The 15,361-nt window shown below is 31.5% G+C and overlaps 1 protein-coding gene and 1 long non-coding RNA gene across 2 annotated transcripts; one reads left to right on the top strand and one right to left on the bottom strand.

Moving 5' to 3' along the window:
• Positions 1–799: 799 nt before the first annotated feature.
• On the bottom strand, positions 800–5,045 carry LOC132617482 (UPF0481 protein At3g47200-like). The gene is made up of 2 exons (XM_060332487.1): positions 4,992–5,045; positions 800–2,462 (listed from the first exon to the last, which is right to left on the bottom strand). The coding sequence occupies exons 1-2, from the start codon at positions 5,043–5,045 to the stop codon at positions 966–968; spliced, it is 1,551 nt and encodes a 516-aa protein (XP_060188470.1). The 3' UTR covers positions 800–965.
• Positions 5,046–13,552: 8,507 nt separating this feature from the next.
• LOC132619125 (uncharacterized) lies at positions 13,553–14,846 on the top strand. Its single transcript, XR_009574522.1, has 2 exons — positions 13,553–13,754; positions 14,502–14,846. It is a non-coding gene; the product is annotated as an uncharacterized LOC132619125 (long non-coding RNA).
• The last annotated feature ends 515 nt before the right edge of the window (positions 14,847–15,361 follow it).

Here is a 15,361-nt window from a genome sequence, read left to right as displayed (position 1 = left end):
TGCAGATACCGGACACTGAGTGGGAAACCGGAAAAAGAAGGGTACTGACAAAACACGGGTACAAATTGAAGTAAATATTTGATTTCTTTGGTAAAGAAGGAAGAAAGGTCAACTTCGCCATCTTATGAATGGTACATTTGTTCAACTTCCTCTGTCATGTCATGAAGCTTTTACATTTGATCATTCAATTCCACTTCACCATTTTCTTTTTCTTTTCTTGAGCATGATTTGACGTGCATTGAAATGGAGCTGCATATTATTTAGGCAATTTAGTTCCTCAAATGTAGCTGGGAATTAATGGTAGACTGTACCATTAAGTTTTGTTTGGGAATTAATTGGCATGTATTTCAATAATTGAACCCTGACTACTTGTCCAGAAAATTTGTGCATTATCTCACGTTAAATGCATCCAATAAGTAAATCCTAAGATTTGAACTGAACAGATGCATACTCATAAATCATTCTAGCAATCCTTCTTTGTCCAAGAGTGAGGCTGGAAATGAGTCATTTTTGAGTCATCATATTAGCGACAAAATTAGTGAGGCTCTTGTTCGTTGCACGCTAATTTTAAATTAGCGAGGGATTGTCCCTCACTAAATCACAATTTTCTATAGTAGTGAGTACTATTGAATAATGGAACTAACGGGTAAAAATGGACTGAAAATAGATGGTCATGATTCATACTACCAATTAGCTTTGGATTGCCGCGTAATAATAGTGTTATATATATATATATATATATATATAGACAAAGAAGAGGTTGATAAATGAGGACTTGCTTTCTTCCACGAAGCCACGATTGGAGGAAAGAAAAACTCTCATTATAATTGTCACACCTTTAATCAATTAATAATGCAAAAGCTTTGACAGAGTAAGCTCATTAATACACCTGAAAACTGCATGCATGGAGTTGTGAGGAAACAATAGGTTGGAGACATTCAAACAACCAGTATATATTAGAATGACTACTTCTTAACACAACCTGTGAAAGCTAGAACGGTCTGCATAGCTGTGAGTATGAGGAGTATGATGGCTGCCACAGTTGAAGCTCCTGTCCAAGGACTATCAAAATAATTGCGCAGCAAACTTGCCTTCATTCTATTCCATGGTTTTTGACAATATTGATTTGCTTTTTTGGTTTCTTCTTCGTAATAAAAGACTTCGTCAAGATTGACGACCCCTTTTGCAAGTTTGTTGAAGAGGCTAGCCACTTCTTTGTCCTCTCCTATCCTGCTCCTAATGATTTCATTCAGGCGAAGCAAACTCACATCTTTGTCCGTGTCAATAAGATAATCCATGAAAATTGCAAAATCAGTGAAATATCTTGAACGTACATCAGACGTTTGTTGCTCATAAGCAATGAGATTTCGCAGGAGGGTTTCCGTAAAATCATTGACATGAAAACTAGGGATTTTCATCACTCCATCCTCGAACTTTATATCAAATAAACTTGTGCTATCCTCAGCACTGTCTTCGTCCATCGCTCTATAAATATGTCCGACTTTTTCGAAGCTAACTCCAGCTTCGGAAAGCTCTGTTGCATTTGGCATGACCTTATGCCACGTTATGAAGCTATCTCGAGCTTCCTTAGCTTTTGACTTTTCTTTCGACCTATTTGCTGGCGAACAATTGAACCATCTGCTTTTACTAGAACTTTTCCCAGTTAGCCTGCTAGTACTTTTCTTTTCTAAAGGGTGACATAACGTGTGTACTATATGAAGTAAATGTTTGAAATTTTCTGCCTGGTGTAATTCTGTTATGGATGCAGGGGTTACTTTTGGCAAAGTATCAACAAAGGCAAACCGCACCAGTTGTCTCAATGGAAATTCATTAACTTGCTTTGTCAAGTCATCAAGCATGGTGAGGACAAAGAAAGGAAGTTGGTTTTCTAGTAACAGCAAGTCTCGAAGTATTTGATTAACCATGCAATCAACATTGATAATATAGTGTTCTCCTTCTGGAACCCCTGTAGTAACTTTTTTAGCTCTTTCTCGAATAAACTCAACCACAAAACAACCATCAAGCAACAACATTCGCAAAAATTGATCAGTGCGAGTAGTGTCATTATAGAGGTCTACTATATTGTCATAACACTTTAGTGCTTCCTCCTTCCTTTTCCCCAATTCACTCATGCAACTTTCCACGTCAAGCCCCCTTTTTCGTTGGAGAAACCGTCGTAGGAACAATAATTTGTACTTTTCCATTGGACGAAGTTGATGATTTTCTTCATGGTAAGGACCAATAGAGACCATCTTTGGTGTATAAGCATCTGGATTTGATTCACGTAGCCCTACATTTACTTTGAATATGGTACACGATTTGATAGACAAATTGTCCAAATGCTCAAACATTTCATCAAAGATTTGATTTGTAGATTTCATATTGGTTTGTGACCTTGATCGATCTTCACCATTTATTTGCTCTGTCTCGATTAAATGATCCACTCTCCTCCGTTCTTCTATCTGTAATTAGTGGAAAGAGTTAATAGTTTTTTCTCTTTTTCAGGTTTTCCTGGCCACTTTCTTTTTTCTCACATAAATTGTTACCAAACAATGATCAGATAAAACAAAATAAAATCTAAAGACAGATAATTTTCCAAAAAAAAATAATAATACTTCTTCTATCCTAATTTATGTGACACTCTTTTCTTTTTAGTCGGTCTTAAAAAGAATGATATCTTTCCACATTTAGTACTCACAATTTAACTTTAAATTTCTCATTTTATACTTAATGAGATGATTTATGGGCTCTGAGTTTTAAAATGGCAACTTCAAATGATATACATATTCAAAAAAGGTACCTTTTTCTTTAATTTTGTACTTTATTTCTTCTATAGTCAATCTTCAATTTCACTGGCCTACTTCTCTTTTTGCAACAAAATAAGCATATAATCTTTTCTCAAAAAAAAAAAAAAAGATTAAAAAACGAAAAAGAAGTACTTCCACTGTCCCAATTTAAGTGTCTTAATTTGACTAAGCCCAAAGTTTAAGAAAGAAAGAAGATTTTTGAAACTTGTGGTCTAAAACAAGCCATAGATATCTGTGTGGCTGCAAATCATTTCATTAAGGGGTTGTTTGGTTTAAGGACTCATTAGTCCCGGGATTATAATTCCGGGACTAATTTATCCCATCTATTGGGATTATTTTATACCATCTAAAAGATGGTATAAAATAATCCCAGTATAAGTGGGTTAAGAAGGTATAAGCTGGGTTATTCCAGCACTAATTTTTATACCATGTTTGGTACAAGTTATAAATTTATCCCAGCACTAATTTATACCTTATACCAAACATGGTATAGAAATTAGTACTGAGATAACCCAGCTTATACCTTAAACCAAATGACCCCTAAGGGTAAAAGCGAAAGATTTAAGCTAAATTATTTCTACATATATAAATGTATCTCTTTTGGGTGTGTGTGCATATATATAATGTAATTTGACGAATTTGTGGAGTCTGATTATCATCTATTGGGGTAATCTCAGTAGAATGTGTCATCCTTCTTACAAAACTCTCTTGATCTATAATTTCAACCAAAGACAATATTTAATGGGTTAGAATATAAAGGATGTATCTGTAATTGAATCATACGGCGGAAGTGTTTAATGGCATGCTAAGCTAAAAGTAATATTTTAATGGCAGAATTGCATGCCCTTCAGGATAATAGACGGTTTGTTTACACAGTCAACCTCCGTGAGTAATTAGACTAAAATCTCTTAGTTCAATAAATTAAAGGTTAAATGTATAGAGTCAAATATCACATGGATCAAAAGTGTTATTAGCCAATAATACAGGGACGAAAAATGTCATTTTTCCTACATTTTATCCTTTACCTTTTTTCGCCTTTACTAAAGTCACTCGATGTACTAACAAGTAACAACACATAACACGCAACATATATATATATATATATACATAATGTACACTAGGTAGCAAATTAAGCATGCATGCATATATACGTACTTAATGTGACTTACTTAGGTTTTTTCTCCTTCCGAGTTGGTAGAGTTCTAAACTAGCTTAAATTTGATCTTGACACCTGCTATAGCCTGATTATCAAAATTATATAGAAACAGAATTTAAGTTATATGCACTGGCAATAAAATATTTGTTTACACAATCTGTGTAGTTTATCAATTAGTGATTGTTTGGTTCAAGGAATTAGGCGGATTATCTCGATTTATATTTTAGGATTAAATTTACCCTATGTTTGATTGGAGATATTAGCAAAAATCTGTATTAAATAGGACTTTAATTTGAATAACTTATCTAATATAGAAGTTGAGACAAGGTATCCAAGTTTTAATCTTGATTTTAATCTCAGTATTATAATCTTGAGATATTCTGATTTTAATATGAACCCATGGCAGAGGGCAAGTCTCTGAAGAATGGATGCACATTGTACACCTTATTAGGCGAATCCCATTTCAGAATGGGAGAAGAAAGTTAGAGCTTATAAAAGTAAGTTCAGAATCAACTATTGATGCATCTTTTGAGTTAAAACCCAAGAGACAAATCCATCTGGGCCTGGGGCCAAAGCGCACATACCTTAACAGTTGGACCAGGACAGTCAGGACTCTCCCTAATTAGTACATGGTGGGGAAAACCTCGGCATGGACCATAAGTCCCCGAGGGGGGAGGGGGGGGGGGGGGGAGGGGTATGTGACAACTATAATGCAGAGCAAGCCTCAGGAGTACACATTACACCTTAGGCTAATCCACATCAGAATGAGATAAGAAAGTTAGGGATCTTGTACGAATAAGTTCAGAATCAACTATTGAGATGCCATTTGGGTTAAAACCCAAGAAACAAATTCTTGCGTGCCCAAACTCAAAGCAGACAATACCTTAACAGCTGGACCAATGCTATTACATTTAAACCAAACAAGCCCTTATTGTTTATCTTAAAAGTTATGTATAATTTTGTTTACATCATCAATATATAAAACTTAAACCAAATCAAACATGACATCATTTTACAAATTAAAGTACTCTCTCTGTCTCAATTTCTTTGAAAAGATTTGCAGTAACAATCAAATACTTCATTTTATATCTTCCCCAACATAAACATTTTTTTTTGCTAGAAAAGGAGATACTACTCTTTAAGAAAATGGAAACAAGTGGGAGTAATAAAAACTGCCTTAAGTATGTTATAGCCTATAGGGTGATACTCCCTCCATTCAAATTTATGTGGCATCATTCGGATTTCGAGAGTCAAATAAACTATTTTTTTCGTGACTTTTTAATATGTCCTTTAAATATTTGAACTGTCACTTATTGACTTATAGTACTTTTTACGTAGTTTTCAAATATAATAATATTTTGAAAAAATTGAAAGATTCCATGTCCAAATTCATGGTCATATTTTAAGTTTTAAACGGTTTGACTCTCGAAATCCGAACAGTGCCACATAAATTAAAACAAATGCAACAATATTTAACATCCTTATATTTTATTTTTATTCCCTTAAAATTACTGGAAAAAAAGAACAACAACACAAACTGTTTCTATAATTAATGTGGGATGTTGTGTAAAACATTTAAAGCTAATTACCTCTTTGGTTTGGCTATCCGTAAATTCAAAACTGGACTAATTGGAGTGCACTTGAGTTTCTTCTTAGGTTATTCTCTGCTTGACTATTTTGAAGGATGAGAGATGGAAAATCCAAAAGTGTATGAAGGCAAAGAAGAAAACAATGTTGAAGCTAAAAAGACCTTAGTACTATATATAGATTTTCTTTTGTGTGATAGCAAGCCTGCCTATATTACTAACATGAAATAATGTCACTTCAAGAAAAGTATCAGAGTAACTTACCCAAAAAAAAAACGTATCATAGAATAAATAAAGCTTTAGGTATCATAGAATAAAATAATGACATTAACTATAAGAAAAGTATCATAGGATAAAGTTTTAGCTAGTTAATTAAGTTTCAAGTCAACATTTATTCTTAGATTTCATTTCAAGTTTAGTTCAACAGAAAAAACACTGAAGTTTTCCAATTCTTTTATAATATTGCCTTTGACATTAGATATGGTGGCACTATTTTATTAATTTTATCTTGAATGTTACGTATAATGCCGTCTAGTTTGTTAAATGAGCACATTATAATAAAACTAGTTAACAGACCCACGCTTCGCGCGATGAGACGTTTCTTTTTATAAATTTACTTCTAAAAATTTATAATAAAAAATAAAAATAAATTATAAATCATATACCGATACCTATGTTTTGGTCCCGGCAAATCGAGAGAAAATACAAACTAAAATTATAAATCAAATGTCTAAGGATAAAAATACACAAAAAACAAAAACAAAAAAAAAGGGTAATGAACAATTCTTTTAACTTTTTTTTTCCGTAACAATTCTTTTAATTGAATGATTTTTTTTTTTTTTTTTTTGGTAATGTCCCTTCCTAATTTAGTGTTGTTCATAAATAATATATTAGTTATTGAAAATTATGGTAGTATTTGTTAGTGGCTGTAAATAGAAATAAATGTTATCATAATTTAGGCTTTTGGTATTCTTAGGTAATTTCATTTCATAGATAATAAATAATAACAATTAGTACTTATACTTTGGGGAAATCTTTAAAATAAAGTAAGTGAAATTATGTTCTTTACTTTATTGAGATAATATATTTTAAGTCCGTAAAAGTTTAAGTGTTGTTGAAGGTTGAGTCAAGCATGGGACTTGACTACCGCACAGTGAGTGAACCTTAGGCAGAAACTTAGGTGTGAAAAGTCATTCTTGTGAGAAATTGAACTTTATCCCTGTTACTCTAGATAAATAAATCGGCACTCGATCAAAGTGCGGAATAAAATTTTAGTAAAACATAAATAAATTTGTTATTCTAAGTAACATACCACGCCACCTCTAGTCCATCATATTTTTTTGACTCTCTACTGAATTTCTTAGTGTTTTTATTAATTAGATTCTTAAGTATTTCATTAACATGCAATGCTTTTAATTTTTTTTTAGAATTAAGGAAAAACATACTTTTCTAAGGTAGTTTTCCATTCTCACAAGCTACTCATTTATTTTCACCACAATTTCTTTTAAGACATAACAAAATAGTAGAGACAATACGATAATTTTTACTTAAGTAAAATATGATCAAATTTATGTTTCTTTTTTGGGCAACACTAATTAATGACCAACTTTTCTGGAAAAAAAAGGACTTAAATAAATATACTACTATGGTGGTCCATAATTCTTACCACCACATTTCGACCATGAGAATTAAAGCTTGAAGTATTGATATACAAGCTAAAGATATATCAATAATTCTTATATGAATAATAATGGGGTAAAAACAATACATTTTCTTCTACTCACAACAGATGTTCATAAATTCAACTTGTATGCAATATTCAAACAATAGCCATTATTGCATTAGGGATTTCTCTCATAAATTATCCAACAATATAATTTTGATTACTTCTCCTTTTCCTTCTTAAGTTGTCTTCACTTCAGCCTTTTATATAACTATCAGAAAAAACATAATTAAGAAAACCAAAATCTTCACTAAATAAGTATTATTGTTTCCATCACGACTACTTCAATATTGATAGTTTGATGTTTGTAGAATGATGATTCTTCATGACTCTTCAATGTATAGTTACTTCTATCCATCTGTCATGAATTTCCATGAATCTTTTAGGATGCACAACTCCAACATGCCATGATTGTGAAATACAATCATCCACTTGAATCATTTAGGGCAATGCTCAAGTGAAAAAGAAAAAACTAATTGAAGAGGATTTGCCTGGGATAGAAACGGCACACAAAGAAATTGTAATTGACAACTAATTGTGTAGCCAAGAAGAAAATGCAATTTTTTCTCAAGTTTTTGCTTGTTCTAATGGCATGCTTCAATGTTTATTTATTCACTGGTCATACACACACACACACACCGAAATTTTTTGGTACACATTATCATATATATATAAGCAACTAATTAATAAAATTAGGCTGGAGTTCGTGGGACATCGACTGCAATAATGCCACGAAGTGGCCTTCGAGAACACATAAAAAGGGGGAAAAATAAACCCAATTGAAGTGCGTTTATCGGGATAGAAAAGACACACAATTATTTTTTTGAGGAAATTACAAAGCATAAAAAGGAAAATATAATACCGTATATGAAAAATGTTAGTATAGCAACCAAAATAGATAAAAATGGGAAAATAAACTACCGAATGTTTTGCTCTATTATGTACCTGAAATTGAAGATGATGCAGAAGAAGTAGAACTCCATAAAGTTAATGAAGGATGTGAATTATTTGCTATAAAAAGATTATAAAACCACCTGAATGTTTTGCTCTATTATGTACCTGAAATTGAAGATGATGAAGAAGAAGTAGAACTCCAGAAATTTAATGAAGGATGTGAATGTTATATACAAAAAAAGATTATAAAGCCATAGGCACAAGTATTAAAAAAAAAAAAAAGAATGGAACAGAAAATCAAGCAAAATATAAAAAATATTGAAGACCAAAAGGAATGATTTTTGCCTGTGGCAAGGGGAGGAGAAAGAGGGAAATGAAGAAGGTAGTATAAGCAGAAAAAAAGTATCGCAATAAAGGTTTGTTAATTAGGAGGAAAACATAAGGCTCAGTAATGTAACGGAAATCATAAAATAAGTTTATTGGCACATTAAAATCCTTATTGCTACTATTATTTTGCCACTTCAACTCCACATCAGTTACAAATTCTAATCATTATATCTATAAATCATCACATTGAAATCTTTTTTTTCTTCACCATTATCAGTCTCCGTATCTACATCTCACAAAGCTAAATCCTGAAAATTATTTCTGTGGTAATTTGGTATTGGGTAAAATAATGTAGTAATAAATATGTTGTCGTGGGCTGAATTAGAGGATTGCTTTGTACGTGGCCGGATTTTTGCCAAAGGAATATTTAATTAACTAAGTTTTTGTTTTTGTTAATCTAATTAATTAAGTAGTAGATTATATAGAGAAATAGAGGGGAAAATGCCAAAAAAATGAGATAAAAGATAAATAGCAATGGAGGCTATAGAGAGGTGTCACATCACCTTATCTATGCTAGCTTTATAATATACTAGTAAATTTATAAGCTTTAGTAAATTCATAAAATAATCATCGAGCTAATAATGGATTCATATACTATTCCTCGTTTTTATGAGAAAGAAATACTTATAAATAACATATAGTTGATTAATTTGCCCTTTGCAAACTTCTGCGTAATGTATAGTAAGTTATATTTTATCAAAGCTTATTTAAGTTTTATCTAATTAAGGAGATGATCAGTGACAATTGCAAACTAAAAGTCAATTAAACATAAAAATTAGGAGAAAATCAAGCAAAAAATCCACAAAAATTCAGGAAATAGGATAAATATTACTATTATATATAAACGCAGATCTTGGGTTTTTAGTCATCCTCACAGGGGTAGAATAGTAATTTTGTTGGATTTTTGATGCAATGAAGTGGCTACACATGGCTGCTGAAGTTGTCTTTTCTAGACATATGGCAGTGGGTCCCAATAACCAATTTGTTTGTTCTCTTTCTTCTTTCACGGTGAAGTCTTTTAAAGCATACCACCTCCAAGCAAAGAAGTGGGTCCCAATAGCCTTTTTTTTCCCTTAAAAACCCAATGCCTAAAAAAAATGGCTTGAAAGCCATTAGAAAAATCACATACGTAACTTCTCATTTTATTTTAATGGTGTTACCTTACTTTACTATTTTTTTAATTTAATACATCGATAGCCTTTTAAAGTTGTTGCTAAATTTCATTTAAACATTTGAACTAAGAGTTATTCCAATTGAACATCTGAATATGTGATAACGTCAAATTTTGAAAAATATTTTTGTGCGCGTTTTCAAATGTTAATATGTCTCCTCCTTTAAGTATACACATTAGCCTCAGCAAATCAAAATGTTGTGTTTAATAAAGGAGATGTCAAATTTTATGTAGTTAATTACATAACAGATGCTAGCACTCGCAAAAGTTTTTTAAAAATTTGAATCGAACGTGTCTAATAGGATCACTTTAAAAGGTGATGTGCTCAATTGGAACAAGTTATAATTCGGATGTCTAAATGAAGTTTACTACAAATATAATGAACTATTGATATATTGAGTCGGGAGTGACGTTTACGGCCATTTTGTGCAAGTGATCTTGCCAATTTGGCTAATGGGTACATGTACACCAATCATTTAATATTCACTTCGTCTCAATTTATGTATAACACTGTTTGACTATGGATAAAGTTTAGAAAAAATTAAGAGTTTTAAATTTTGATGTCTAAAATATTTGTATGATTACAAATTATTTTATTAAGGGCAAAGGAATTTTTTTATAATAAGTTTTTTTATATAACAAATTAAAGTTAAATTTGGGCCCGGGCTTAGCACGGGCCTAGACGCATTAGTAGTGGATAATAATAAGTTATTTGTTGAATGAGAAGCAAGGCTTATTGTAGGATATGTACTGGGGTGCTTGAGGAATAACTTCGGTCCTTAATGTTGTATCATAGGCACTCGATTAAAAATGAGAACATAGAGTCGTAAGTCCAGAGCATTAGATTTCTTCAACTAAATTTTCCTTAAGAAATTATTACAGTTAAAAGAGAAATGACAGACCAAACTATCATAAGTGCTACACGACAAACATAAATTCCGGCAAAAATTAAGAGTAATGGATATAAAGAAACATGAAATACTAACCAAACAAACCTCAAAAGCGAGAAAGAAGATATTTACTTGGCGAGTACCTATGGTGAGGGGAGGAAGAAGAAGGAAAGAAGAAGACGTTATACGAAATGAGGACATACGCCAAAAGGAGGAAGAGACTGGAATCAAGAGGATTAAAAGAATCAACGGTTAATTTTTAGGGAAAAGAGATGACTATTGAATACCTAATTATTTCCTTTAATAAACACTTTTTTCATCATTTTAATTATGAAAAAAGGCCAAGCATTGACAAAAAAAAAAAAAAAAAAAAAAAAAAAACTTAAATAGTAATGCCTAGATTCATATACATACAACATTTCTCATTATAATCCGTTCATCTTCTGAATTGTCTCGAAGAATGCTCAATAACGTTTTCCTGCTCCGACATAATGTTTGAGAAATTTCATATGGTTGGGGCCTTCCAAATAAAGCTCCTATCTCTCAAATGATTCTCTAGCAACAGCCTTTCCTATGATCTGTTTGTGGACAGGTTTCAGGAAAAATAAATTAGCCTGATGTATTTGAATTCTATATTTGAAATGGATATAATGATTGTTTAGTGTTATACTCAGGGCCGTCATGAGGTTCCAGCAAAATCAACTTTAACAATCGAAAGTTTCTCTTCTGAGACTAAATCATGGACTAAATTCACCTTTGACCTCGAAAAACCTTTCAATCGTATCAATCATTACCCCTATTTTAACCACCCTTCTAAGTGGAAATCATCATCAGGTGTTATCCATGGGATGTTCTACTGGCTTGACGATTGGCATCGAATCAACGTGTACGATAGTGTATTCGGTCTTTGGATTTACCCAATCCGATGTGTTTGATCATAGAGAAATGAGATCTCTACGAGCCTATTTGGATTGACTTATTTTAGGTGTTTTTAACCACTTTTATAGTGTTTGAATAAGATTGAAAAGTACTTTTAAGTACTTATTTTAAAGCCAAATTACAAAAATAGCTAAAATCCATACGTTAGGATTCCGAACTTATGACTTATAAGCCAAAAGTTATAAACCCATCCAAATAGGCTCTAGGTGTATACAGAGGAATCCTCTATTACTCAAAATTGGAGTCTTTTAGACTCCAGTTTGTTCAACGTTTGGCACATGAAGAGCAATATACGCGACATGACAACATTATGGGATGGGAAGTACACTTAACTAGATGTCCTTAAAGCTGTTAACACTTACCTCAAGACTCGTACATCCTGGACCTTTTCATGTCGACCCGAATATGGTATTTCACCCTGCTGAGCCACACATATTTGTTGTTTATATATAAGAATATAAAAGCAAGTGGTAAGTTTCTGATCTGCTATATGATATGGTCGATTGTTCTACAAAATTAGTGTGTGATTTTGGCAAACGTCAAATATCCACCAAACTTTTTCCCTTATGAGTATCAAGAATGGAAGCTTCCTTCTTGGCGTTAGATTTGAAGTATTAATATTTGTCATTTTAGATTTTTATATATTTCATATGTACTTGTTTAACAAGATAAAGGTTGATTTTATGTTGGTTAATTAAAACATTGTTGATTTACTATCTATTTGTAGAAATGATAATCCTATAACTACTCTTATTTTCAGATATGTATAATCCTTTTTTACATAGTGCTTCTTTTTCTTTGGAACTCTAAATGCTGAGACCTTTTTGTAGGCAGAGAGGCGGATCTAGAGGGTCTTCCGGGTTCACATGAACTCATATTTGACTATAAACTCAATTATTATTGTAATATTAACTTAAACTGATTTTCCTTTCTTAACATAACATCAATTGACTAAATTTCCTTGGTTAACCGGCTATACTTATTTTTAATTACCTTATAAATGTTTCTCGTATTTTGCCATTTATCAAAATTTTATGTTTTATTTATATTAATGAAAAATGAGTTAAGATAATTATTACAAAAAGTCAATAGTGAGATAAGTGTAATATCGTTGGCCACAAGGAAGTTAGTGTAATGAAGTCAAACCTGACAGGCAGCCTATGAAATTATTCTAAGTATTATCATAAAAACCTCTCATATTCTAACTTTTAAAGTAATAAGTTTTATTTAACTCTAAGTCCCTAAACTGGTTTTCCTTTGTTAACACTCACGAATTTAACATGACTGTATTCAATTTCAGTAAACACAACATTAAATCTATTCCAGTATTATAATGGTTAACTAGACAAGAAAGTCGTTTTCATGTAATGTCCAAAGAAGTAAAAAAAAAAAAAATGTTGATTAATTATAAACGGAAAAGACGATAAAAAACAATTCTACATACTTTTTTTTAATTATCATTAATTGAGACAAATTTGTGGAAAAAGACTTGGTCAATAATGAGGACAAACTAATCTAATATATTGAATGTAGCAGATCCCTTACGTGATTTGTACTTTTGATTGATTTCCAACCTTAATGAATTTCTACATGAAATTACCAATCTTTATTTAAACACTAATCATGATTAACCCCTCTCTCTCTCTCTCTCTCTCTCTCTCTCTCTCTCTATATATATATATATATATATATATATATATATATATATAAAAATAAAGCTGGGACATAGGCCCGCTTACGTGGCATGTCTCAAAGGCCTACATTTGTAATTATCTTTTTCCTAATTTTTTTGAAATTTTCTCTAATTTTAAATTTATGTTATAGACTGGAAAAAAATAATCTAAAAGTCACCTCATTTAAGAAAAAAAAAAACTATCGGCTTTACTTCATTTATAGTCACGTCTTTTCACAAAAATAAAACTTCCGTTTAAACTGCATTTATTTTAATCATTAACCACATTAATTAGTATTTACTAACTAACCAAAACCAAACATTTGATTGAAAAGGCACACCTTCTCCCTCCATTCTGACAATGGCGAAGCCAATTTTTAAACAAAAAAAACCATCTAAAGATTCTTCAATTGCCGAAAGAGAGACGGAGAGGGTATTTGTTCTGTACAAGAAATCTGGTAATATTGTGGACGTATGCATCAAAGAGAGAACAAGATCATTGCATCCTTTAAGTTTTTCAGAAATATGGGTAAGCTTTACATATAATCATATGATTGAATTAATTATACTGTTTTTTCCTTTAAATATGGGTAGCCATATTAGTGAAGATGATCATATAATTAATGGCGTTCTAAATTACGTAATATATTTATAATTTAAATTATGGAAATCTCTACCCCTGAAGATCAACAAAGTTGTAAAATCGTGATTTTGAGTGATTTTACTAATTTGATCTTTCCTTCCCCAATTCATACAGCAACCTTTGAGTTGAAACTTGGAGCAGTAGGGCAAGCAACTAATCAGAAACGGATTTAGGTTTTACGGTTTATGTGTTCCTAGAATGATCTCAAATTAAAGTAAAATAATAATTAGATTCACAATCGACTATTTGTAGATATTGTGTGAATTCCTTGATACAAATGCAGGATATATGAACTAAAATCATTGGATTCCTCTGAACCCATACTTTAGGGCTACATCCGCCCCTGCAAATAATTTAAAAATCGAATACGAGGTTTGAATGAACTTTGAAGAATGTGATATCTCAATGTCACTTTTTTAACTCCATATATAATCATTCATGTAGACTAAATGAGAGCGTTAAGTAGAGTTCTTTTGTCAGCATACAATAACGAAATGATGATTATAACAAATGCAAGGGTGTTAATTTGAGTGTTTCTATACTAATTAAATTTTACTTTATTTCTATAGTTGTTCCTCAAATTTGTATCATATTTATAAAGGGTTAAAAACAAATGCTATTGATCTACTGCAGTTACTAGATAAAATATTCTCAATTGAAGATCTTTTTGGAGCAACTATTTAGAGGGAGACAAAGACAGAGGCATAAAAGAGATAGAATTGGATGAAATTTTCTCCTGCTGTTAACTTGGCTGTATCAGTAATTTGTTAATGTCGGGTGAGGTGGTGCAGTAAGGCAGTTGCCTTGGTATGACTCATATCTTGAAGGGAGAGAGATACGTTTGTGATGGAAGAGAATTTATGAAGAGAGATCAATTATAATAGGGTATCAATCCGTTGCAATAATTCTGAATTGGAAAAAAATGAAAAAATCATGTAAAATTATTACACATGTACACGCATACAACATTTTCTTAAACTTCTTTCTTTCCTTAAAGTTAATTTATGAAAATATATATATAATTTCAACCATATAAGATTATACAAAAATTAAGCATCTCTAGAAGATTAAACCTTTAGTTGATGAGTTTAAGAGAAAAATATAACAATAAGTGTTCATAATAAAATGGATTAAAATTTGAGATTTAATCTATCTGTATTTGAAGGCTAAAATATTACTATTGATTTTTCAATATTTGAAGAGATTTCTCATGACTCGCGCGGGTAAATTAACTAGTTAATGTATATCTTTACTTTATTAAGTTGTTTAACTATGGCATGTTGCATTGACTTAGTGTAAACAGCTGGCGCGAGTAAGTATTAAGGTGCTGAATTGACACATTTTGAATATACATTAGGCGTCTAATAGGTAATATCTACAGTTAAGGTATCTAAATGAAAAAAAAATGTGAGAACTTCAGGCGGCGGTCTATGTATTTGGCCTTAACCCTAACTTGATTGTCTATATAATTAAACACATGTACAAGCATAACA

Source organism: Lycium barbarum, chromosome 11 (genome assembly GCF_019175385.1).
Source record: "Lycium barbarum isolate Lr01 chromosome 11, ASM1917538v2, whole genome shotgun sequence".
NCBI lineage: Eukaryota > Viridiplantae > Streptophyta > Magnoliopsida > Solanales > Solanaceae > Lycium > Lycium barbarum.
Note: the sequence above shows the minus strand (reverse complement) of the source record. Positions and strands in the feature narration are given on the sequence as shown.

Bases quoted from the DNA above. Each gene is read 5' to 3' on its own strand.
- LOC132617482 (XM_060332487.1), bottom strand. From the start codon at position 5,045: ATGAAGTATTTGATTGTTACTGCAAATCTTTTCAAAGAAATTGAGACA. The intron at 2,463-4,991 runs GTACTTTAATTT...CACTAATTACAG, and splicing joins AAGAAATTGAGACAGAGAGA to ATAGAAGAACGGAGGAGAGT.